A 26,455-nucleotide genomic window follows, 5' to 3' on the forward strand; every position below is an offset into this window, starting at 1 on the left:
CACAGCATTGTTAGATCTCTAGCAGTGTTGTCAGTTTCATTACTTTTCTCATACACTTTGTACATGGTGGCTGTTGTATATTTTTAGATACATCGTTTAATATTTGTTCTCTTAAACTAACCAGGATTTCATGGGATAGTTTGCATTTATCTTCAAGCGTTTGCCACTTCAGATTCTTCAGCGTCACCCATGGTGCAAACAGACTTGTCACCATTCATGCTCCCCATTTTTGTATACCTTCAGTGTCCCATGTTAGCCCTTTTGATCCAGGTCCCATACACTTCAGCAGTATCCGAGGATGTGTTGGATAAGGTTTTATAAGCAATCTCCTTTGTAAGCCGAGTGTATTTCTGTGATATTCATTAAGTCTACCACATACTTATGTACAACTGAGTCTGTGTTATCATTCCATTTCATATCACTACAAATTGTTAGACACAGTGTTTGTATAAGTTGACAGATTCCAACTGTGACTCACTGGTGATGTAGTCACAGGATACTATGTTTTTCCATTTTGTGCTATACAAAATTTTACATTCCTGAATATTTAAAGCAAGATGCCAATTTGTGCACCACTTTGAAATGCTATCAAGATTTGACTGAATATTTGTGCTGCTTTTTTTTCAGACAGTACTTCAGTATAGGTAACTGCATCATAAACAGTACGTGACCCAACGCACTTCCGTGGTGGATACCTGAAGCTATGCCTACATCTGTTGATGACGCACCATCCAAGATAATATACTATGCTCTCCCTGCCGAGAAATCCTCAATACGGCAAAAAATTTTGCTTGATATCCCATATAATTGCACTTTTGGCAATAAGCAAAGGTGTGGCATGTGGTCAAATGCTTTTTAGAAGTCAAGAAATATCACATCTATTTGACTGCCTTGAACTGCGGCTTTCAGGTTGTCATATGAAAAATCACAAGCGTGATTGATCTTTTGAGAATTCATGCTGGTTGGAATGAGGAGAAGGTATTGTTCAAAGATATGTCATTGCATTTACTGGCCGACAATTATTGAACTATATGAAATAAAATCATCATAACTTCTGAATGATTTGTGTTGGGACGTTTAAACTGCGTGGTTGGCGGCGGGGCCTGATGGGAATTAGTATACGTATGTGCACACGCCTTTTTGTTGTCAGCCATTTGGATGTGAAAATGTCATGGTACAGTGAGCCTGAGATATAGTCCCTGTGAAGACCTACCATGCGAGCAATAACAGCCTAATTGTGACTCAAAGGAAGTTTGCAGTCGAGTTCAAGTTGAAGACAACCGGTCCAAGTGTACTAACAATCAAGAATTTTATTCGCAAGTTTGAGAGAATGCATAGTGTTTGTGATGACAGTGTTGGCAATGTCAGTTGTCCAAAAAGGGTGAAACTGCCTGAAAACATTGAGAAGACATGCGCTACGTTTCAAACTAGCCCCGGGGAATCGATCAGATGAACTGCACAACAGGTGGGAACGAACTGGAAGACACTGCAACCAATTGTTGTTGAAGACCTTCATCTCTTCCCATAAAAAATTCAAACCCATCAGCCATTAAGCCCCAGGGCCGTGGAACAGCGGTTGTGTTTCGCCACAGAACTGATGAACAGATATTTGATGTGAATAAGGTTTGGTTCAGCAACGAACCCCACTTTCATTTGGATGTGTTCATCAATAAGCAAAATTGACACATTTGGAGGACAGAGAATCTGCATTTAGCGATCGAGAAGTCTCTTCAGCCTCAATGGGTGACTGTGTGGTGTGCAGTGTCCAGTCATGGAATGGTCGGTGTGATATTCCTTGATGGCACGTAGACTACCAAATGTTGCATGAAGGTTTTGGAAGATGATTTCATCTCCATTATCCAAAGTGACCCTGATTTCAACAAGATGTGGTTCATGCAATATGGAGCAGGAGAGTGTTTGATGTCCTTGAGGAGCTCTTTGGGCACTGCATGCTGGCTCTGGGGTACCCAAAGGCCACTGGCATAGGCTTCAATTGGCCATCATATTCTCCAGAACTGAACACATGTGACTCCTTTTTGTGAGGCTTTATTAAAAATGAGGTGTACAGCAATAACCCCAAAACCATTGCTGTGCTGAAAATAGCCATTCAGGAGGTCATCGACAGCATCGATGTTCCAAAACTTCAGTGGGTCATGCAGAATTTTACTATTTGTCTGCACCACACTATCGGCAATGACAGCAGGCATATCAAACAGGTCAAAACCTAAATTTGATTATCTGTAGTGACATTTACGTGTTGAATAAAGTTTGCGCATGCTTTAGTTTGTAGCTAATTAACTTTTTTTCATATAGTCCAATAATTGTCACCTTATAAGTTCGCAGTACATTATCAGATACTGGACAGTAGTTTGTGGTCACTTCTTGTGACCATTTTGTAGCTGAAAGTGATCTATTCTTTTTTCGAATGGTTGGTCAATATTTTTTGTTCTAGATATCTATGAGAATCTTAAAACTTCATCTGCAGCTACTGAGACTAACAATAGTGATATGGGATGTCCCTGTCTCACTCCTCTTTGAATTATGAGTTTCCCACTATCCTGTTGAAGTATGTGGAACCTGCATCATTGACATATGAGTTTTTCAATACACCAGTTGAACCAGTGACATGTTTCACTGTACTTACATATTTTATGGAAGGGTGGATGAATCCACACCGAGAGAGCTTTTTCTGCCTCACCTACTGTTACTTATGGAATGTCATTAACTGTTTGTGTTTTTGAATTATCTCTTGAACTATTTGCTTCTTTCTATAACATTGCTCAGGACATATAAATGGTCATTTATGCTGTATCAGCCTCAAAGCCAGTTGTTTATTAAAAAATGTTTTGCTGTGCAGTCAGTGACAATTTAAATGAATATCTTGAGAAGCCATTTTACTCTACAGAGATTCTGTAAATAATTTTGCAAGTTCATCTTTTATTACCTTTTCTCTAGCTTCCAACATTTATCGGAAAGCACTGTCATGTCCAATTGCATTTCCTTCTTCATGCTTGAGATGACTTTGTACAGCTCACCTACCATTACTTACAGAATTTCGTTAATTATTTGTGTTTCTGAATCTCCTCTGGAACTATAGAACAATTCAACAAAATCTTAGAATATTCGTACATTTGTATGAATCAGTGGTGTCCGTTCTTTCAGATATATCTGAATGAACAGACAGCGTGCACTCTTATTATTGATTTGCCTAGATGGGCAATAAATCCACAACTTTCAGTGTGAGTACACATTTTGTTCTACCTCCTGTGGGAATCTAAAAGTAGTGAGTATGGAGGACATTTAGGGGGCCTGTGGATAGGTGGCACTGTGTGGGAATGAGAGTCGGCCAGGGAACTCGCATTCACGATGAACACTGTACCTGGATGGCACAGTGGTTAACGCAACTGCCTAGCAAGCAGGAGATCCCGGGTTCATATCCCAATCCAGCATACATTTTCGCTCATCACCACTTATTCTACACAAAGTCCCAATGCAGTTGATATCATTACTTCCTTCCCTTTCCTTTCTCCCTCCTCTGCCTCCAGTTGCATAAAAGATTTGTGCAGTTTTAAGTTTTGGTTTGATTTACTCACACTATACTGTTTCTTATTTTTTCCTTATCACATGTTATATACACCTTAGTTTAGTGTGTTCCATCATTTCCATTAGCAAATAATAAGTAATAAATCCCTTTCCAATGATTTGTTGTTACTAATCAGCAACCAACAAAAATAAGTTGTTTGTTTCTTTCCCCTTTATTGCTTTATCTTGCCAAATACACATGCGTCCTGTTATAAGTGATGAGACAACTGACTGATTTTAACAACTGATTGGCTAGTTATTGTTTCTCTTCTTTTTATTTTGTTCAGTCAGTTTTTTCAGTTGTTGAATGAGACAGCGGGATGAAACTAGTCTCTGGACCATGCCAGCTGTATGAATGTTTTCCTTCACTCTCCAGTTTTGGGTGAAGTAATGTTCCATATTTCTTAGTTCTGGTGGGTATACTTGAACCACGACTAGGGTTGCCAAGTTTTTTTTTTTTAGACAAATAACATACGTTAAAGGAGAGGTGAAAAAGAAGCATATTGATAAAAACAAAGGGTTTTCGACATCTACATACTTATTTACTTAAATATGAATTTTTTGTATTTATGGAGTTAGATACATGTTTTTGGTTGATTCTAAAAGATTAATAACCAGTGCTACATTATAAATATGTGTTTAAATAAATGAGAAATTAAGTTTTATTTAAATTTATTGAAGCTCTGTCTCTGTCTTCCTGCTGGTTTGCACCCATCATTGATAGTTCTGTTGTGGTAAATGATGTTAAGTGAAAGCATATGATATAATTTTTAAAACTGTTTGGTGTCTTAATCACTTGCTTTTCGAGCACATGCTGTCATTTTTTGCAAACACGTATTTTGCAAGAAATATTTGTTATCATTTGTTAATTTTCTATGAATTTCTGTAATTAATTTTAGTTTCATAATATGAATAATCCTTGCAGGTACATTGTATCACACTGAATTTACCTTGAGGATTACTTTTTACCCAGTCATATGATTTCTTCCATTTCCATGCCACTGAGCTCTTTGGCATTCTGATCCAGTCACAAAGTTCACTGTTAGAATAATTCCTACTTGTAAACATTGACACTCAATGAAAAAGCAAATATCAGAATGGCAATAACAATGATGTCAGATGATAATGAAGCATAGTGAACAATGATGATTTAACAGTGGCAAAATGATTGTTTCTACTCAAAAACAAATGCACCAGCTTGCATTGACTGTTTTCTTTCGGTTGCTCCTACAGACCAGTTTCACTTGAAAGTAATGAATGAATAACAATTGTACAGATAAGTAAAATTATAACTGACTAAATTGACTGTTTTCATTCAGTGGCTTCCACAAGATGGTTTTGACTCAAAAGAATGAATAAATAGCCCAACTGATAGCTAAAGCTACAACTGACTGAATTAAATCCATTCAGTTTCTCTCATTGACTAGTTTCACTCAAAAGAATGAATGAATAATCCAAATGATATATAAAACTACACCTGAATTGTTTTCCAACAATTGACTGAAATGATCGTTTAAATTTGATTGTTCCCATCATGCAAATGACTTAAAGGTAATGTTGTTTCATGTTCGTAAGCAAGGATCGGATGGCAGTCAGTTATTCCACCAATGGGGAACAAAATCTATACATATTAGAAATTAAAGTCCCTGCCATGTTTTTCTGTATGCATGTAAAGGCCAATCTCAGGAAGTACAGCAGGAATTTTGATTCTGTTTTCATTAATAGATAGCCAGATTCACTAGGAAGATTTGTGATACATAATTTATTATTCTTCTCCAGATAAACCAGTGACTGTAGATAACTCATGCTTCCTGTGTGAAGCCTGAGTGGGTTTGTAGTATATTAGAAAAATTTGCACTCATTTTGATCAAAGAACTGTAATACACTGTGTTACTAGTCAAGACTTTACATTGATAGACTTTTTAAAATAAGCTGTGGTTACTTTTAACACATACAGTTTCATTCATCCAGTTAGGTTTTGGCTTAATTTTCAACTGTAATTCAACAAATTCTGTAGGTGCATGGTTCAAGTGCTGCTGCTGTTGGCAGTTACATTTGATTCCTGACAATAGTATCATTCCAGTTTTTATATCCATGCTTAATTGTTGGTGCCAGCAGTAGTTTTCTGTAGAATTACAAATATTGCCACATAGCCATTATTGCACAACTGGTTGACTGAGGTCCAGAGAGTACATAGTTGTAGAATGTTGTTATTCACAATAGCTGAAGACAAGTTGGTTTGTTATCAAAATATTGTGAGAAAATTAAACCCATAGCGTATCTGGTTGTACAGAAACATCTGTTACATCAGGTCATGTAACAAATCAATATATCATGAAATGATGGAATACTGGGTTACACTATTTCTCTACAAATCAGTCTAAGATAATTGCAGTTGCTGAACTGTTTCTTTATAATGCAAATAAAAGAAACAAATAATGGAAACTCCAGGACAAAATGTACAATATTATGAAAAAGAAGTTGCTACTCACCATATAGTGGAGATGCTGAGTTGTAGATAGGTGCAACAAAAAGACTGTCACAAATAAGCTTTTGGCCAGCAAGGCCTTCATCAGAAATACACACACACACACACACATGGCAACTGAAGCCATGAAGCGAAACTGCGAGCAGCAGCACCAACGCATGACTGGGCGACTGGGTGGGGGTAAGGTGGAGGCTGTGGCTGGGAGGGGGAGGGATAATAGGGTAGAGGTGGGGAGCAGTGAAGTGCTGCTGTGGAGCATGCAGAGACAACATGGATAGAGGGTAAGGCAGCTATGTGTATTCGGGGGAGGATAGCTACTCCCTCTCCCCCTCCCCCTCCCCCCTACCACTTCCCTGAACTCCCGGCTGCACATAGCTGCCCTACCCTCTCTACTCCTCGTCCCTGTGCACTCCCTTGCAGCACTTCACTGTCCCCCAGCCCTACCCTACTATCACTCCCCTCCTGCCCCAGGGTCCTCCTTATCCCCACCCAGTCGCCACTCCCATCATGCACTCGTCCTGCTGCTGGCAGTGTGGCTTCCGTTGCCAGAGACTGCAGTCATGTAGGTGTGAGTTGCGTCTATGTGATTGTGTATCTGTGTCTGTCGTCTATTTTTGAATGAAGGCCTTGCTGGCCGAAAGCTTGTTTGTGACAGTCTTTTTGTTATGCCTATCTGCGACTCAGCATCTCCGCTATATGATGAGTAGCAGCTTTTCTTTTCTTAAACAAAATAATCATTTTCAAATTCTTTTTAATTTTTAGTTATCTGGCTGTATTAGTATGAACTAAGCCTTTGTAGAGAAATTATTATGCTTTAACAATGATTTCATTGTTACAACAGGTTTTAAATAGTACTGAACAGCACTTTTACATCTGCAGTATATTTGCACAGAGAAGCAAACTGTTGTTTCTTTGGATCTTCCTGATTCTTATGTTATAAATTTTGACCTGAGTAACTTTCACAGAAAAGTTTTTGAGAAAGTCTGCAGTAGTGTCTCCAATATCTTATATCTGCCGTGCATTGACAGAGCTATTCTTAGAATCAGTTGCAATGTGATTTGTGAAGTATTTGACACTGAAGTTACCAAAAGCACTCAAAGAGATAAAAAGTTACTGTCTTGGGTTAGAGGCACTTTTGGCTGCCGTATCCATGCATTTTTTATCATATGTAATGGGCCATTGAGAATGTTTCTTTTTTTACGTCCATAATGAGCAATGTTCATTAATTATGTGCACATTCTGCTTCGTATATTCTTTTCATTTAAACAGTATCGTATACATGTTAGTTTGTCTTACAAATTTATTACTTTTCCCCCCAGTGTTCATTAGTTGTATCATGGAAAGCTACAGATCTTAAAAGGCTGGGAACTCCTAATTAATGTGAACCTGTAATATGTGCAAAAGTAAGGCATCTATTTAAAGAATTTTTTCTTCTGTGAATACATTTTTATTCAAGAAAATCTATATTTATAGGTACGAGGAATGTGTTGAAATTCTTCTCAAGCACGGTGCTCGAATTGACGTGGAGGCACGTATGTGTTGGCCAGGACCTCACAATCAAAACTGTGAAGAACGCGGAAAATGCCGAGTGCCCAATGAAAGTGTTGCTGATAGATCAAGTGACAAACTGCAGAGTGCAGTTTTTTATGCTATAGATGGTGACCAAGTGAGTAAGATAAATGTCATCCATCTGTTTGTTTTGTTTTAAAAATATTGTATCAGTGCATAATTTCTTTTGAAATAACAGAAAATTCCATTGTGAAAGTACATCCTACTAACTTACATTCCAAATAGTGTTAACTGTTATGGGACATTATATTCAGGATACATATTTTGTATGAATCTGATCTCACTCACTCAGAGCTTCAGTTAGAAATGCCATTTCACCTTCCAGATGAAACCCACAGACAGAGTAACCATTGAACTTTTGCTTTAAACAGTTTTGACCTCAGCCCCAAGGTAATCCTGCTCCAATCCCTCAAAACCAATCTCCACCAGCACTTTAGATATTCCTCATTTCAAGTGTAACTTTCATATTCTTTGTGAAATCTTTTCTGAGACCTGAAACTGTACTTTTATCTTAGTCCTGTGCTGTCTGTGATTTTAATACAGATGATTCTGTGATCATCCTCCCTGAGATAAGGGTTCCATTACAGGAGTACTTTACCATGGGGGTTATATGTCAAAAGTGTACATCAATTCTTGGACACTCCAATGTATGAAGAACCTCCTTCCATCATTCCGTACTGGACTGTGAAAAACTATTACAACTACAGGACCTCACAAAGTTTTGCAACAGCCTCTTATAAAGCTCCTCTGATCCACACAGCTCTGTCTTCTACATATCATCTAAAGTATGCAAAGACAATCACCCTGACTGTTCCATTGTGATAGACTTCAAAGGCCCAACCAGATACATTTCAATCCTGGCAGGGCAGCACTTGTAACGTATTACCCAAAATCCTCCCACACTACATATACTAATAACTCCTGGAGTGTTTCAGATCCATTCCCAACACCTTCCTGTCTGAAATCTGCTTTGTCAAAGCTGACAAAATCCCAATATGTATGATCTTTTTTCCTTTCAACACTGTCCCCCATACCAATCCTCACTCATTGCCACACTAAAAAACTTCAGTCTTACTTACAATTTCTTCATCTTTGAGAGCCAAGGATATACAAATATGTCATGTGGATTGCTACACGGGAACAAAGAGGGTCCTTATCCTTTGGCAGCTTTTTCATGGGCCATGTTGAAGTTATATTCCTATACTCTCCATAATTCATTGATTATATTTTTGTGGTTTGCTCTCCTAATGTGCAACAATTCTTCCACTTCATCAGCCCAAGTCCTTTCTCCATCTACAGTCCATCTAATCATACTCCAAATTCAAAACTATCTTCATGGATGCTGACCTCTATTTTTTGTAGCTCATTTCCAAACTTTGGTCCACATCTAACCAACCAAAAAGCAACATGATATACTATTCGACAGCTGTCACCATTCCTCATAACTTATGAGCCTCTGGTAAACATATATGTTCCAAAACTAAATCCCTCAACACTTGTACCAAATTCCTCTCCCATGATTTCCTCTTTTGCAAATTTTCCCACTGACCTTGTCCAAAAACCAGTTTTCAACACCAGTGTTCCTACCAACACAATCATTCCCACTGGATAATCTAACCCATGTACCTACCCACTACTGCCATAATGCCACCATTGATAAATTACATTAAAGTCAGGGCCACATGTGAGACAACTCATACTGTTTACCAGCTGCATATATTCTTTCCACAGTCTTTTGTGTATGAGAGATTACATAAGTTATTTTTATTTGCAGTTAATATTTGGCTCTTTCTTAGGAACTGCAAAACTTGTTCCAGCCTTTGGTATGCATGCACCTTGCCTGCATTAGTGATTTTGTCCAGATGTTCTTTACTGTCACAACAATGATCCACTTTGCCAGAATATATCCACTAGCATCAACATATCTCTCTCTCTCTCTCTCTCTCTCTCTCTCTCTCTCTCTCTCTCTCTCTCTCTCTCTGTGTGTGTGTGTGTGTGTGTGTGTGTGTGTGTGTGTGTGTACTCCCACACAAAGCTTTTCATGGAAAGTTCACACTGTTGTTGCCAACTTATGCCCATAACTTTCTTCAGTTCTCCTATTATATTGTAGCTGTTCATGTGTCGCTGCAACTTTGAAATCAGGGATTTTGCCAACCTTTGCTATGTAGTTTTTCTTGTCCGTATTCTGTTTGCCATTTGCTAAGGCAGGAGCAGGAAGTAGATGTGACAGACACCCAAATGGAGGAAATACATTGAAGCTCAAGATTTTGTAACTTAACAACTTTCTTCATCAGATGTGTAGGAAATAGCAAGAGATGACAGTTTCTTCCTGTTTACAGTTACTTGCATGCATCATTTTCTCACCTGATATTGGGTACTAGAGAACTTTTTTTTTTCTTTCCTTCATTTGAACATTTTGTATTCACCTTTCCCCACACCATATCTTTATTTTAAAGTTGTGAAACTGAGATATTTACAGTCTGTTTTCCACATTTGTTAGCCTGTCAGCTCCAATATGTTTTCGCAGCTTGATAGTTAAAGAGTAGTTACTCCTTGTGTATCACATTCAGAGTTGAACTGGCATTGCTGTTAAGCATTGTGCATTCTCTCCCCTTTCAATTAAACTTTTTCTCATTTAGTTTCAATCTATATATCTTTCTTGTATCATAGTTTTTATCTATAACAACAAAAACAATCAATTATTGACAAAATTATTTAATTGGATAGATAAAAAAATCTACTCACCAATTGGCAGCAAAACACACGCATAAGACAGCTGTAATTGGCAAGCTTTCGGAGCCAGTGGTGGCTCCTTCAGGCAGAAGGGCTGAAGGGGAAGGAAGAAGGGTGAAGGTAAAGGACTGGAGAAGTCTATGTGACTTTCCTGAAATCTCCCCCTTTTCCTAGACCTCTTCAGTCCTTTACCTCACCCCTCTTCCTTTCCCTCCAGCCCTTCTGTCTGAAGAAGGAGCCACTGGCTCCGAAAGCTTGCCAATTACAACTGTCTTTTATGTGTGTGTTCTGCCACCGCTTGGTGAGTATCTAGTTTTTATCTGCATGTTAATTTTTGAGCTACACTTCTAGGATGACCAGTGTCACACTGGTTAAGATACTAGACTTATAATTGTGTGGGACAGGTTTGAAATCTTCTTTTGGCTGCCCTGATTAAGATTTTCTACAGTTCCGCAGTCGTATTGCAAAATGGCCCCAACCCAGAGGTTGCTGCCAATTTCATGACTTATCCTTATCCAATCTGGGATAGTGCTTTCACTAATGACTTTGACATAAATAGTATGTGCACCCCAATCTTATTTCTCCCAGTTTATCTATCTTTTGTATTTTTTTAATACCATCCACAATGAGTAACTGAAACATCGATTGTGGATGTTCACTTTATTATGTGAGAAATAACAGAGAGGTAATGCTCACTCACATGTAATATGTAAGTAAAGAGGTAACAGGCAGCTGAAGGGTAGATTGTAATAAGTATGAATAAGTACATACTTCACAGAGTAGTCATTTGTGGAAAATTGCCTATAGTAAGAGGTCCCAAATTCACTTGAATTAGCCTCTTGTTGATGCACTTGCTGTAGCTGTGGTATTATTTTTCAGGCAGACATCCTGGAATTGCTGACCCAACAGTGTGAGGATCACTGGTTGCCATGGCAACAGCGTCGCCCACTATTGCACATTGCTTGTGAGCGTGGTGCCTGGAACTGTGTTAAGTATCTTGTGTCAGAACGCTCGGATGAAATTAATCAGTGCTATGATGAGTACTATCCTATACATCAAGCAGCACTGCATCACATAAAATTCCTCGAACTGCTCATAAAGTAAGTACATGTGCAGTATGCAATATTCTGTTGGAGAATATTTCCAAAAGAGACAGCATATTTTAAATTGGTGCCAAGGAGAGGTGTGACCTTTTGAGGATGTGTTAATGTATTCCAACTGATGAAATCACCTGGGAGTAGCAGTTGAAATAATATGTTAAAGCCTGTAACTGTATGTGCCATAGAAGGACAGTATTTACAGTACTTGAAACTGACTAAGTGGCTGGGCCAGGGAATGGAATGTCAGTAGCAGACTGATACAGTTGTATATATAATATACATATACATAATATGGGATGTGACAGTAGGATGCTAAGTCACAAACACAAAATGATGCGAAACTTCTTGACAGATTAAAACTGTGTGCCGGATCGAGACTCGAACTTGGGACCTTTGCATTTCGTGGGCAAATGCTCTACCATCTGAGGTACCCAAGACAACTCACGCCACGTCCTCACAGCTTTCTGACTGTATCTCGTCTCCTACCTTCCAAACTTCACAGAAGTTCTCCTGCGAACCTTGCAGAACTAGTACTCCTGGTGGAAAGGATATTGCGGAGACATGGCTTAGCCACAACCTGGGGGATGTTTCCAGAGTGAGATTTTCACTCTGTAGTGGAGTGTGTGCTGATATGAAACTTCCTGGCAGACTAAAAATGTGTGCCGGAGTGAGACTCGAACTCGGAATCTTTGCCTTTCGCGGGCAAGTGCTCTACCATCTGAGCTACCCAAGCACGACTCACGCCCTGTCCTCACAGCTTTACTTCTGACAGTATCTTGTCTCCTATGTTTCAAACTCAACTTTGCAACATCCTTTCTTCCAGGAGTGCTCCTTCTGCAAGATTTGCAGGAGAACTTCTGTGAAGTTTGGAAGGTAGGAGACGAGATATTGTTAGAAGTAAAGCTGTGAGGACGTAGTGTGAGTCGTGCTTGGGTAGCTCAGATGATATAGCACTTGCTTGTGAAAGGCAAAGGTCCTGAGTTTGAGTCTCAGTCTGGCACACAGTTTTAATCTGCCAGGAAGTTTCATATCAACGCACACTCCGCTGCAGAATGAAAATCTCATTCTGGCTACAAAATGATACATTTAGTTAGACTTCTTCTTTGTCCCACAACGTGTTTACCCTTTTTTATGCCATTATTGAGTGATTAGGTATATAAAATGCAAGCTATATTAGTCATGAAATGCAGACATAATGGTGTGAGCGTAACTTAACGGAGGGATAGGGTCCTAGAATAATGTGCTATATGTATGAAAATGGTGGTATATTCATGTGATGTTCCGTTTGTTTCGGTTTGGTTTGACAAACAGTCGGTGCACTTAAGATGGGAATAATGTTGTGAAATGAAGAAGAGGTTTAAATGAAAACAGCCTAAACTCAGAAAATGTCACCTTCATTTAATAAATTTAAGGTGGTTGTGCTCACCATGATGAAGACAAGATAATATATTTGCAAACTTCCACTACTTTTTTTGCTGTGTAATGCTGACAACATGAATTGACACGGGGAACAAAACTTGACTTCATTATTATAAGTGAGAGAGCAATAGACAGTCTTTAGAATGTTGATACACATCATCTGTGTTTAAGAAGTGGTCCAGAACTTAATTCTCTGTCAAGAGGATCCTTTTCTGCCCTCTTTTAGGCTGTGAATGTGATAATTATGGAGGAGGGGTACAATGAATAGTTGCCACAACAGCAGAAGCTTGGAGAGGGAGTTCAAGTTAGCTAAATGAAGCTGTTGAAGAAGACATCTGTCTAAAAGCAGTCTTCTCTTTTACCACGATCCTCTTCCTCACAAGCCCTCAGGGGCTCAGCATTCATTTGGCGACCACAGGGTTCCCGAGCTGGGGACTATTAAGTGCTGCCAATCCCCTGTCATCATAAGCTATGGGCAAGCTTCAGTGACCACTGTATGGCATGGCAGGGAGCAGGGATCTTGGCTTGACCACCTGGATCATGAGAATGGAAACCCCCTCAATCTCAATGTGTGCTGCGCATTGATTAGATTCGTGGCTGTTGAAGTCTTTAGCGGGCAACTTTTGTGGAACTTGCTGCACCTCAGTTGAATAATGCTTATTTCCCTAGCTCCCCTTGGGGACCAGCCATTTGCTCCTCCTGGCAGAAAGTATGGACTGCTGGTGGCACAGGTACTCTGAAATCCATCAAGTGATTGCACAATGAAATGCTGTTGGTTGAAACTGCTAGTTTTCCCAACCTCTGGAAAACAAAGTGCCTTGGGGAATATGCCATAGAAACAGAGCTCCACTACACCTTAAACTATAGCAAAAGTATTTTGGCTTGTAGAGATCTTGTCAACATTCCCAAGGATAAATTGAAGGATAAGTGGGCTAAAGAAGGGATTGTTGATTTGCAAAATATATTGAAAAGGGTGGATGGGGACCTTGTAAAATCTAGTGTTGGCTGCTCTTCCCTTCCAAAGTGTGTCAATTGCTCTGAGGATCAGCTTGTCTGGAGCAGTGATTGCTGTGTCTTTCTTGAAGAATGAAAGATACAAGAGATTGAGACATCCCTTATGGAGAGGCCAAGAAGATCTATAAGGCCATGCAGCTTCCCACATTCACTACATCTTTTGCTTCAGCCCTTAAAAAGCCCATTTTGACAGCAAATGCTTCTACGCAAATGGAGCATCAGCACTAGTACCTGCATTTGTCAGTGCACATGTCAAGCTGCAGTTGTTTCAGAGCCCATAGCCCTCCTGTGAACATCAGACGAAGGAACAGTTGTCACCATTGTGGACCCTCCAGTACCTCCATACGCAGAGCCTGGTAAAAAATATGGCACTGCCTCCACTGCTGCTGCGGCACCTCCTCCAAAGTCCTCCCATTCTAAAAAAGGCAGATGGGAAGCTTGCACCACAGATACTGTCGATATCATTCACCTTGATAGCTTTGCTGCTTCTGATTCAGTGCCAGTGGAGTGTGAAACCAGCCTGGGGCAGCTATCTTGTTCCAAAGCTGAAACTCCACTCATTACGGGGTCCCCACCCTGGCAGAAAGACAGGATGAAAGTACAACAGTTGTGATAGATGGCTCCCATACTATAGTGGAACATGAATGGGTTCAGGACTCATGTGGAGAAACTGAAACTCCAGGTCCCTGTCCTTGTGTTTACAAGAAACATATTTCAAAGTCACTGATGCCCCGTGCTGCTGAGCTGTCTCCTCCATCGAAAGGATGATCTGACTGGGGACAGAGCTAAGGGAGGTTTTGCTGTGTTTGTCAATATCACACACCACTCCCCTGCTCTCTCTTTCGTTACTGACCTACAAACAGTAGCCACTGCAGTTCATTTGGGTCAGAAGACCACTATCTGCTCGATGTATTTACCTCCACATGGTGCAGTAGACTCTGAGACTCTCGCAAGCCTTATTGAACAACTCCTCCATCCATTTTTCCTACTGGGCTATTTCAGTGCCCATAATGTATTATGGGGTTGGTTGGTTGGTTGATTGATTTGGGGGAGGGGACCAAACAGCGAGGTCATTGGTCACAGTATTATGAGGCTCGAACTGTACTTGCCCCAGGGGTTGAGTCTCAGGAACTGTGCATCCTCAACACGGGCAATCCCATTCATTTATTGACTGCTACTGGGTCATCCTCAGCCATTGACCTCTCTTTCTGCTCTCCAGCCAGTCAGCACAGTGGGAAGCAACTGTCGACCTTCTTCCAGTGACCACTTCCCACTGTGGATCCACCTACTGGAACAGAAGCTACTGAGATGGATGATAATTGACGCAAACTGTGTACTGTTCAGCCAGCCAGTTGGCTGTCCTTGAATGCCACAACAACATCCAGGAATTGGTGGACTACATCACACGAGTGATCCATCATGCCACTGACGTAGCCATCCCAAAGCCTTCAGGCCGTCTTATGAGGTGACCTGTACCTTGGTGGTCAGATGAGTGCCATTCAGCAATCTGAACATCAAGGCACTGAACATCATAAAGCTCCTTAGCCACAGATCTCAGGGAGCAGACAGAGCATGTCTTCTACAGTTTTATACGGCTTTCTTGCTTTCACAGCTGCACTCAGGATGCATGGTGTATGGATCAGTGAGGCTTTATCTTCTGAAGATCATCGGCGCTGTCCACCATGAAGGGATTTGGCTGACCCTGGCTGCTTATAGGATCAGTCCCATATCCCGTCTCTGTGCTGAGGCTGGGGAACCACCACTCACCATCTTGTGGCAGTTCGTCATGGTACATCAGGCATTTAAGTTTCTCACAGCTCCGACTTCACCTGCATAACACACTATTGCTCATCCACCTCTGGAACACTTTTTCTCCAACCATCCATGAGCCACAATGCTGTTTGGGATCCATGTGTGTCGTATGCTGGAGTCACATCATATGGAGCAAGTATGATCGCAAATCCTGGGTTTCACTGTCTGCCGCCCTGGTTACTGTGGAGGCTCAGGATAATTTTAGATTTGGTGCAATACAGGAGAGATTGCACTCCTGCTTCTGTTTTTAATGGAATATTTTCTGACATTTTATATGAGCACCACAACTATGTGGCCGTCTTTACGGATGAGTCTAAACAGGGATTGGTTGCTCTATCATTTTCCCAGATAATTTCCCCAAGGTCGGACTGCCTCAAGAATTTACTGTCTTTGATGCAGAATTATATGCGACCTTGTGGACACTAGAGCAGACAAGTCGTACTTCCAGTGCCAAATTTCTTGTCTGTTCCTTCCAATTCTCTGAGCGTCCTTCACTCTATGAGATGTTTGTACCCAGCATATAAAGTAGTCCAGAATATGCAGCATGCCCTCCTCCAGCTACAAAGACTGGGGAAGGAGGTATCTTTCTGCTGGGTGCCAGGGTACATGGGTATTGTGGGGATAAGAGGGCAGATCTAGCAGCCAAGGAGGCGTGTCGTGACCCTCAGTTGTTTCAGTGTGCCATTCCCCTGCATGCTATCGCCTCGCTGTTGAGGTACAAAGTCGTGTGTTGATGTGAAGCCAAGTGGCTGGAAGTGATAGGCAACAAGCTTTGTCTAGTAAAGCACAAAACAAAGTCATGGCACATGTCCTTCTAGCATGTTGAAAGGACAAGATCTTCACATAGGGCACAGCCTACAACACTTGGCTTCCTGCTTTGGTGAAAGGACCCTCCAGTGTATGGTGCTTGTGGTGTACAGATCACTGTACATCACATTTTATTGGAATGTGTTTTTATTTTCTGACAAGTGGAATGCAGGGGCTTTGCTGCTGGATCTGCCCTCTATTTTAAGTTATGTACAAATGAATGTACGTCCGCCAAGTTTTAAAATTTTGTGAATTGTCCAACATTTTTCCCAAGATTTTTGAGGATATGGTTTTAATGTGTTCATGGAATGATTGGCTCACACAAGTTTTTTTTTAAGTGGACAGCCAGTGACATTAATTTCATGCTTAGCTACTTTTCCTCTTTCTAAGTTGTTTAAGTGCATATGAGATAGAGTGATTTTGAGTGCAAAAGTGTGCAACAATTTTAGACATTATCTCCACATTTCAGATCATGATGCACAAATTTTAACTAAAATATTTTTGTGCTGCAACACATGTTAACTGTAGTTATCAACTTTTTAGGAAAGCTGATCCCGTTGCTGTAGATACCTTTGTAAACCTTATCAAGAAACAAGAGTGGCAAGATGTTTATAGTGCTGATACAGTAGACAATAAATATAATGCTTTCCTCAAGACTTTTCTCGTGCTCTTTGAAAGTTGCTTTCCATTAGGACGTTCAAAACAGGGTACTAGCACAAACAAGCAGCCTGGGTGGCTGACTAGAGGGATAAGAATATCTTATAGTACAAAGTAGCAATTATATTAACACTGGTAGCAGTTACTTCTGTAAAATATCTGGGAGTATGCGTACGGAACGATTTGAAGTGGAATGATCATATAAAACTAATTGTTGGTAAGGCGGGTACCAGGTTGAGATTCATTGGGAGAGTGCTTAGAAAATGTAGTCCATCAACAAAGGAGGTGGCTTACAAAACACTCGTTCGACCTATACTTGAGTATTGCTCATCAGTGTGGGATCCGTACCAGGTCGGGTTGACGGAGGAGATAGAGAAGATCCAAAGAAGAGCGGCGCGTTTCGTCACTGGGTTATTTGGTAACCGTGATAGCGTTACGGAGATGTTTAATAAACTCAAGTGGCAGACTCTGCAAGAGAGGCGCTCTGCATCGCGGTGTAGCTTGCTCGCCAGGTTTCGAGAGGGTGCGTTTCTGGATGAGGTATCGAATATATTGCTTCCCCCTACTTATACCTCCCGAGGAGATCACGAATGTAAAATTAGAGAGATTAGAGCGCGCACGGAGGCTTTCAGACAGTCGTTCTTCCCGCGAACCATACGCGACTGGAACAGGAAAGGGAGGTAATGACAGTGGCACGTAAAGTGCCCTCCGCCACACACCGTTGGGTGGCTTGCGGAGTATCAATGTAGATGTAGATGTAGATGTAGATATTAAAATGTTAGAAACAGGCAAAATCTAAATGCAGCAGCCCATTACAAACAGTATTGTAAGGTGCTTAAAAATGTTACTAGGAAGGCAAAAAGTATGTGGTATGCAGATAGGATAGCTAAGTCTCAGGATAAAATTAAAACCATATCGTCAGTCGTAAAGGAAGTGGCAGGTCTTCAGAGACAGGTCGAGGATATAGAATCAGTGCGTAGTGGGAATGTCCATGTTACTTATAAGCCGCATATATGTACAGTATTTAATAATCACTCTCTGAATATAGCAGGTGAACTAAATAGAAACCTAGTCCCAACAGGGAATCATATAGCGCTCTTAGAAAAAAGTGTTCCGAGACTGTTACCTGAAATGCTCCTCCATGATACTGACAAGAGGGAGACTGAGTTAATAATTAAATCACTAAAGACCAAGAACACTCATGGATATGACGGGGTATCTAGCAGAATACTGAAATATTGTTCTATGTGTGTTAGCCCAGTACTTAGCCATATCTGTAACGTTTCCTTTAGGAGTGGTCGGTTTCCTGACCGATTAAAGTACTCGGTAGTGAAGCCACTTTATAAAAAGGGAGACAGGGATAATGTTGACAATTTTAGACCTATTTCTCTGCCATCGGTGTTTGCTAAAGTTATCGAGAAGGTTGTATATACAAGGTTACTGGAGCATTTAAATTCAAATAATTTGCTGTCAAATGTACAGTTTGGTTTTAGAAATGGTTTAACAACTGAAAATGCTATATTCTCTTTTCTCTGTGAGGTTTTGGACGGATTAAATAAAAGGTTGCGATCGCTAGGTGTTTTCTTTGATTTAACAAAGGCTTTTGACTGTGTTGACCACAAAATATTACTGCAGAAGTTGGACTATTATGGAGTAAGGGGAGTAGCTTACAATTGGTTCGCTTCTTACTTTAAGAACAGAAAGCAGAAGGTAATTCTCCGCAATATTGAGAGTGGTAGTGATGTTCAGTCCCAATGGGGCACTGTTAACGGGGGCGTTCCCCAAGGTTCGGTGCTGGGGCCACTGCTGTTTCTTACTTATATAAATGATATGCCATCTAGTATTACAAGTGATTCAAAAATATTTCTGTTTGCTGATGACACCACATTCGTAGTGAAGGATCTTTTGTGTAATACTGAAACACTATCAAATAATGTAGTTCATGAAATAAGTCCGTGGCTTGTGGAAAATAATTTGATGCTAAATCACAGTAAGACTCAGTTTTTACAGTTTCTAACTCACAATTCAACAAGAACTGATATTTTGATGAGACAGAATGGGCATATTATAAGCGAGACGTAACAGTTCAAGTTCCCAGGCGTTCAGATAGATAGTAAGCTGTTGTGGAAAGCCCATGTTCAGGATCTTGTTCAGAAACTAAATGCTGCTTTATTCACCCTTAGAACAGTATCTGAAATAAGTGACAGTTCAACACGAAAAGTAGTCTACTTCGCATATTTTCATATGCTTATGTCATATGGTATTATTTTTTTGGGTAATTCTTCTGAATCAAAAAGGGTTTTTTTGGCTCAAAAATGGACTGTTCGAGCTATACGTGGTGTAAGTTCGAGAACCTCTTGTCAACCCCTATTCATAGTCTGAGAATTCTGACATTGCCCTCACAGTATATATTTTCTTTAATGTCATTTCTTAGCAATATTAGCTCATTCCCAAGAGTTGGCAGTTAATACTAGGCAGAAATCAAATCTGCATGTGGAATGCACTTCCTTGACTCTCGTACAGAAATGAGTGCAGTATTCTGCTGCATCCATTTTCAGTAAGCTACCACAAGAACTCAAAAATCTTAGCAGTAGCCCAAACAATTTTAAGTGTAAACTGAAGAGTTTCCTCATGGCTCACTCCTTCTATTCTGTTGAGGAGCTCCTGGAAGAGCTGAAAAATTAAGCAAATTCCAGTGTTACATTGTTGATTTTCTTTGTTTAAACTTACAACTTGTCTCCTGAATATGAATATGTTTCTTATATTTCATTTTATCTGTTTCTATTATCGTGTTATAATTTCATGTATTGACTTGTTCCATGACCATGGAGACTTCTCCAAAGAACAATAAATAAATAAATTTGTTTTAGTGAGTGCTCTTAAGATCCAAACACACACTCTCATCCTCACAACACAGCAAAAAACCTGTTATGTTTTAGAAAATGAAATTTCAGTTCTGCAGCATCACCCATACTTTGGATTAACTTGTGCATGTACACTTGCAGGCTACTTTGAGAAGAAAAAAAATGGCTCTGAGCACTATGGGACTCAACTGCTGAGGTCATTAGTCCCCTAGAACATAGAACTAGTTAAACCTAACTAACCTAAGGACATCACACACATCCATGCCCGAGGCAGGATTCGAACCTGCGACCGTAGTGGTCTCGCGGTTCCAGACTGCAGCGCCAGAACCGCGTGTCCACTTCGGCCGGGCTTTGAGAAGACAGTATTTTGGTAATGAGGTCAAAAAAGTAGTCCATTCTTGTTTTGAGACAAAACCAAAAACATTTTTTTTTGTTTTGGAATAAAGAAATTGGTCTTATCATGTAGGGTTTCATCGCTGAGCTTTACATTCTTGGTGATTTTAGTTGCATAAACATTAGGCTATGGTCTAAGGCATGTATCTGTGTCTAACATTTCATCTCCCAGTGCTGGAGACATCTTCAGAGGCTATAAAGACTTCATTAGTTGCTGTTTGAACAGAAATAGTCTCAGCATGTTGAAAAGTCCATATAGCAATTAATGAAGTCTTTATAGCCTTTCAAGGTGTCTTCAGCTTCAGGAAGAGAAGCGTTAGGCTCAGAAACATGCCTTAGACCAGATCTGTTCAGAAGGCGGCTAGGTGAACAAGAGCATTCACGCTCATTAACTGCCTGGGAAGAGTGTTTGCAGTAAAATGGGGTGGTCAGACATCGTTATGCAGCACAAGGTAAGTGCAAACGATGCAGTGCCATCAGAGGAATGACTGTTAATAGGTTCAGCATAACCGTAAATATGAGCTTATATGCTTACAGCGCAGTGCTTAAATCAGTGAAAAGTAGTATGATGGCCAGATTAGGAACTTCAAAGTGAAGGTAAGACACACCAACATCAATGTACAACATGTCAGTGTAAGATGCCTTTGTATTCCTGGTACTTGCCTAGTCGCAGTGCGGGTCTCCCGCATTGTTCCCTATGCTCCTCGGAGTGTGGGACCTCATCATCATCATCATCATCATCACCATCATCTGATGGTGTCTTGAGATATCTATTGTGCTTCAAAGCTCTGAACACCATGAAAAAATTCATTTCACGGTGACATTACAGAGGCTTCCATGCAAGAAATTACGGACATTTGGAAACCGAAAATCAGATAGTGTATGTGCAAAAATCAAGGAAAGAACTGTTAATCATTGTGATTGATATTATCCATTTGGTGGAGGCAGAGAAGTAAGTGTCTGAATAATTTTCATATATATGTACATACAAGTATGTCTAGAGAGAGGCAAGTTAAGCGTTTATCCTTTTCTGTGTTTTCCACCTAATCTATTTATAAAATTTTGTGCATATTTTTCTGTTTAAGAGGGTTCATCTTGCATTTTTGTAAGTGTAAATTTTTTCAGTATGTAGTGCAATAGGTGATCATTTGTTTCATTTTGAAAGCAACCATCTGTTCATTTAGTAAGCCAGTCGGTCAGGCTCCAGCTCTTGGCTGTGATATGAGTGCGTCTGCAGAGCGGCAAGTTAAGTGTTCGTCCTTTTCAGTGTTTTCCACATATAATGCATCAGCATACTTTACTGACACATCTAGGATTGTCTGCTTTTATAATTCACTTCAGTTAGTCTTGCTAGGATGGAAAGGTTGTGTGCGGACACGGGAGGAGCTGGCCATAATTCACGAACAGCTGAATGTGTTGTTGGCTACGGTCAGTCACCTTCAAGATGCTACCTCGGGGTGTAGTTGTGGCAGAGAATCTGGCATTCTGCATGGTATACCTCACATGTCACCTGTTTGCTGCCCATGGGCTCTGCTTCTGAGGCACCTCCTAGTGCACCTGACACAATGGATCCTCAGTGTCAGTAGAGTGAGTGGCGGTTGATTATACATTCGCATCGCTCAAGGCGGAGAGCCACCAGGCCTCACCTATTCACCTTGTGAGTGGATAGGTGGCTGCTCCTTCAGCAAGGGCTGAGCAAGCACATGGGGGGATGGTTTTGCTGGTTGTTGGGAGCTCCAATGTTGGACACATTATGTAATCCCTTAGGCAGAATGTCTTCAGGGCTGGAAAGAAAGCCAACGTGCACTCGGTATGTCTGCCGGGGCTTCATTCGAGATGTGGAGGTGGCCCTGCCAGTGGCTATCAACTGTGTAGGTCCAATTCTCTGCAAGTTGTGGCTCACCTTGGCACCAACGGTGCCTGTCTCATGGGTTCTGAGGTGATCCTCAGTTCGTGCAGGTGGCTGGCAGAGGTAAGGAAGACTGCTGGCCTCGTAGGGTGCAAGCAGAACTCGCAATTTGCAGCATCATTCCCAAAATTGATTAAAGTCCTTTGGTTTGGAGCTATGTGGAGGGTCTCAATCAAAAGCTTTGTTGACTCTGTGACAGTCTTGGCTGCAGATTTCTTGGGCTGTGTTATTGTCTAAGAATTTGTAGGGCTCCCCTTGGTAGGTCAGGGGTGCACTACAAAAAGGAAGCAGGTAATTGGGTAGCGGAGTACTTGGTGAGTTTGCATGAGGATTTTTTAAGCTAGGTGATAGTTTAAGGTGACTGATGAGTGCTAGCCAGTTCATTCACAGGAAGGGAAGTCAAACAGTATTCAGAATAAAGACACTTCAACTGTCACAATTTTATTTGTAAACTGTCAAAGTGTTCGTAATAAAGTTCCTGAATTTACTGGCTTCCATACACTTAGATCATCCTTGGGACCAAGAGCTGGCAGAAACCCAAAGTAGAAAACTATGAGATATTTAGCGAGTCAAGGAACATATATCTGAAAGACTGGTTAGAGATCATTGGAGTGTTCATTGCAGTTGACAAAAACATTGTCTCTATTGAGGTTAAGGTTAGAGTGACAGTGAAGTTACATGGTTGCATATAACAGGTGTAGATGAAACTAAGTTAATTGCTGGATGTTTTTACTGACCACCCGACTCTCCTGTGACAGTTCTAGAATCATTCAAAGAAAGTCTACAGTCAGTAGTGTGTAAATACCCAGATCATGCAATAGCAGTTGGAGGCGACATTAACCTGCTGAGCGTAGACTGGGATGTCTATGGATTCATTGTGGGGGGTACAGATACAGTCACGTGAAATAATTTTGAACACTTTTCTGAAAATTGTCTGGAGCAGCTGGCTTGGCAGCCCACATGGAATGGAAATAGCTTAGACCATGTAGTTACAAATAAGCTGGCCTTATCAAAAATGTCTGTATAGAAATGGGGATTAGTGACCATGATGCCATTATAGCAACTGTGATTACAAAAGTCAGTGAATCGGTCAAGAAGGGTAGGAGAGTGTTTCTGTGAGAAAGAGCAGGTAAGTAGTTACTAACATCTCGCTTAGACAGTGAATTGGCATCACTTAGTTCCAGTAAGATGGATGTAGAGGAATAATGGGCAAAGTTTAAGCAGATTGTAAATTGTAGTCTGGAGAGTTACATGCCTAGTAAGTGGATAAATGATAAAAAGACCCACCATGGTTTAATAATGAAATTTGGCAGATGCTGAGGAAGCAAGGGCTGTTACACTCTAGGTTCAAAAGGCGATGCAAAAATGACGACAAGTGAAGGTTAGTAGAGATCTGTGCATCTGTGCAAAGATCTACGCGTGAAGCATACAACTACCACTGTCACACCTTAGCAGAAGATCTGGCAGAGAACCCATAAAAATTCTGATTGTATGTAAAATTTCTAAGTGGGTATAAGGCTTCTATTCAGTCCCTTATTGACCAGTCTGGTGTGGCAGTTGAAGCTAGCAAAATGAAAGTTGAAGTTGTAAATTTCACTTTCAAAAAATGGTTCACACTGGAGAACCATACAAACATACCATAATTTGACCATTGGACAAACTCCTGTATGGACAATATAGAAATAAGTGTACATGGTGTAGAGAAACAACTGAAAGATTTGAAAATAAATAAATCACCAGGTCTGGATGGAATCCTAGTTCGATTTTACAGAGAGTACTTTGTGGCATTGGCACCTTAGCTAGCTTGCGCTTATCGTGAGTCTCTCGCTCAGCGCAAAGTCCCAAGTGACTGGAAAAAAGCACAGATGACTCCAGTGTGTAAGTAAAGTAAAACAACGGACCTACAAAATTACAGACCAATATTCCTAACTTCTGTTTGTTGCAGAATCCTTGAACATATTTTCAGTTTGAATATAATAAACTTTGTTGAGACTAAGAAGCTTATGTCCATGAATCAGCGTGTTTTAGGAAACATCTCTCGTGCGAGACTCAGCTTGCCCTTTTTTCACATGATATACTCAGAACTATGAATGAAGGGCAACAGGCAGATTCCATATTTCTAGATTTCTGGAAAACATTTGACACAGTGCCCCATTGCAGATTGTTAATGAATATATGGAATAAGTTCACAAATATGTGAGTGGCTCGAAGACTTCTTAAATAATAAAACCCAATATGTTGTTCATGAGAGACAAGGGTATCATCAGGAGTGCCCCAGGGAAGCACGATAGGACCACTGTTGTTCTTTATATAGATAAATGATTTGGCAGACAGGGTGGGCAGCAATCTGCAGTTGTTTGCTGATGATGATGTGGTGTACGGCAAGGTGTTGAAGTTGAGTGACAATAGGACGACACAAGATGTCTTAGACACAATTTCCAGTTGATATAATGAATGGCAGCTAGTCCTAAATCTAGAAAAATGTAAATTAATGTGGATGAGTAGGGAAGAATAAACCTGTAATGTTTGGATGCACTATTACTACTAGTGTCCTGCTTGACACAGTCCAAGTCACTTAAATATCTGGGCTTAACGTTGCAAAGCGCTATGAGGCAGAACGAGCATGTGAGAACTGTGATAGGGAAGGCAAATGGTCAACATCGGTTTATTGGGAGAATTTTAGGAAAGAGTGATTCACCTATAATGAGATCGCATATAGGACGCTGGTGCGAGCTATTCTTGAGTGCTGATAGAGTGTTTGGGATACTACCAGGTCAGATTGAAGAAAGACATTCTAGCAATTCAGAGATGGGCTGCTAGATTTGTTACAAGTAGGTTCGAACAAAATGTAAGTGTTACAGAGGTGCTTCAGGAACTCAAATGGGAATCCTTGGAGGCAAGGTGACGTTCTTTTCGAGAAACACTATTGAGAAAATTTAGAGGACCAGCATTTGAAGCTGAGTGCCAAGCGATTCTACTGCTGCCAACATACATCATGCATAAGGACCATGAAGGTAAAGTGTGAGAAATTAGGGCTCACATGGAGGTGTACACACAATCGTTTTTTCTTTGCTGTATTTGTGATTGGAACAGGAGATGAAATGACAAGTAGTTGTACAGGGTACCGAGAGAGAGAGAAAGAGAGAGAGAGAGAGAGAGAGAGAGAGAGAGAGAGAGAGAGAGAGAGAGAGACTCAACAAACAGGTCTTCAGTTTGAGCGTGTTACCATGTAGCTTTACAGATTGGCAAAACATTCTGCAGTTTCACTGAAGGAGAGTTTATAAAGGCATGTTTATTGCTTGCATCTGAACATATAGTGTTTTCTATTACTGGCATCCAGTCATTCTATGAGTCCAGGATCATTGTCACTAGTTCACTAGTCAATATAATTGTCCATCTTCATTACTATTTAGACAATGGAAACTTTTGGTTGGATTATCAACAACGGGCAAAAGATAGATTGCTATTCGCCATAAAGATGACCCATTGCATTGCAGACAGGCACATCGAAAACACTGTTGCACATTATAGCTTTCAGCCAAAGCCTTTTTAGCAACATGGTTGCCTTCACAGTTGGTCCAGCCTTTGATTTGGTAAGATAAGCCTGTGACAGGACTGGAATAGCAACTGCTGGGTGGTGTGGGTATGTGTTGCACCTACACCTTCCAGAAGGATATGATCCCTGTGGCACGGGGTTGGAATTGGGAGTGGCATAGGAATGGACGAGGATGTTGTGGAGGTTGCGTGGGCAATGGAACACAACATTGGGAGTGTGAAGGATCTTGGATAGGGTGTCCCTCATTTCAGGCATGGTGATAGATGGGGAAATGGTATGGGAAATCTCTATGCTGATTAGGTCCTGGGGTGATACTGCCTGTCTGTGAAAACCTCTTTGATACTTTCAGCATACTGAGAAAGGGAGTTCTTGTCTTTCTTTCCCAAACAGCCTTGCCACTCGGGGGCAGCATATCTGCAACTCGGGGATGGCATATCTGCAATGACAAGAACTCTCTTTCACCAAAGCCTTCACAAACAGGCACTATTCCACAGACCTAGTTTGTAAACACATCTCCCATGCCATTTTCCCACACACCCTCAATCCTTACAC

At 40.7% G+C, this 26,455-nt stretch overlaps 1 protein-coding gene across 2 annotated transcripts in view; it reads left to right on the forward strand.

The window, feature by feature from the left end:
* Positions 1 to 26,455, forward strand: part of LOC124545265 (ankyrin-1) — a 150,180-nt gene that overhangs the window by 48,749 nt on the left and 74,976 nt on the right. For both annotated transcript variants that reach the window (XM_047124146.1, XM_047124147.1), the window contains exons 4-5: positions 7,544 to 7,736; positions 11,252 to 11,472. In XM_047124146.1, the coding sequence (XP_046980102.1) occupies positions 7,544 to 7,736; positions 11,252 to 11,472 (414 nt within the window). The remainder of the gene's footprint in view (positions 1 to 7,543; positions 7,737 to 11,251; positions 11,473 to 26,455) is intronic.

Source organism: Schistocerca americana, chromosome 8, assembly GCF_021461395.2.
Source record: "Schistocerca americana isolate TAMUIC-IGC-003095 chromosome 8, iqSchAmer2.1, whole genome shotgun sequence".
In the NCBI taxonomy this organism is placed as follows: Eukaryota; Metazoa; Arthropoda; class Insecta; order Orthoptera; family Acrididae; genus Schistocerca; species Schistocerca americana.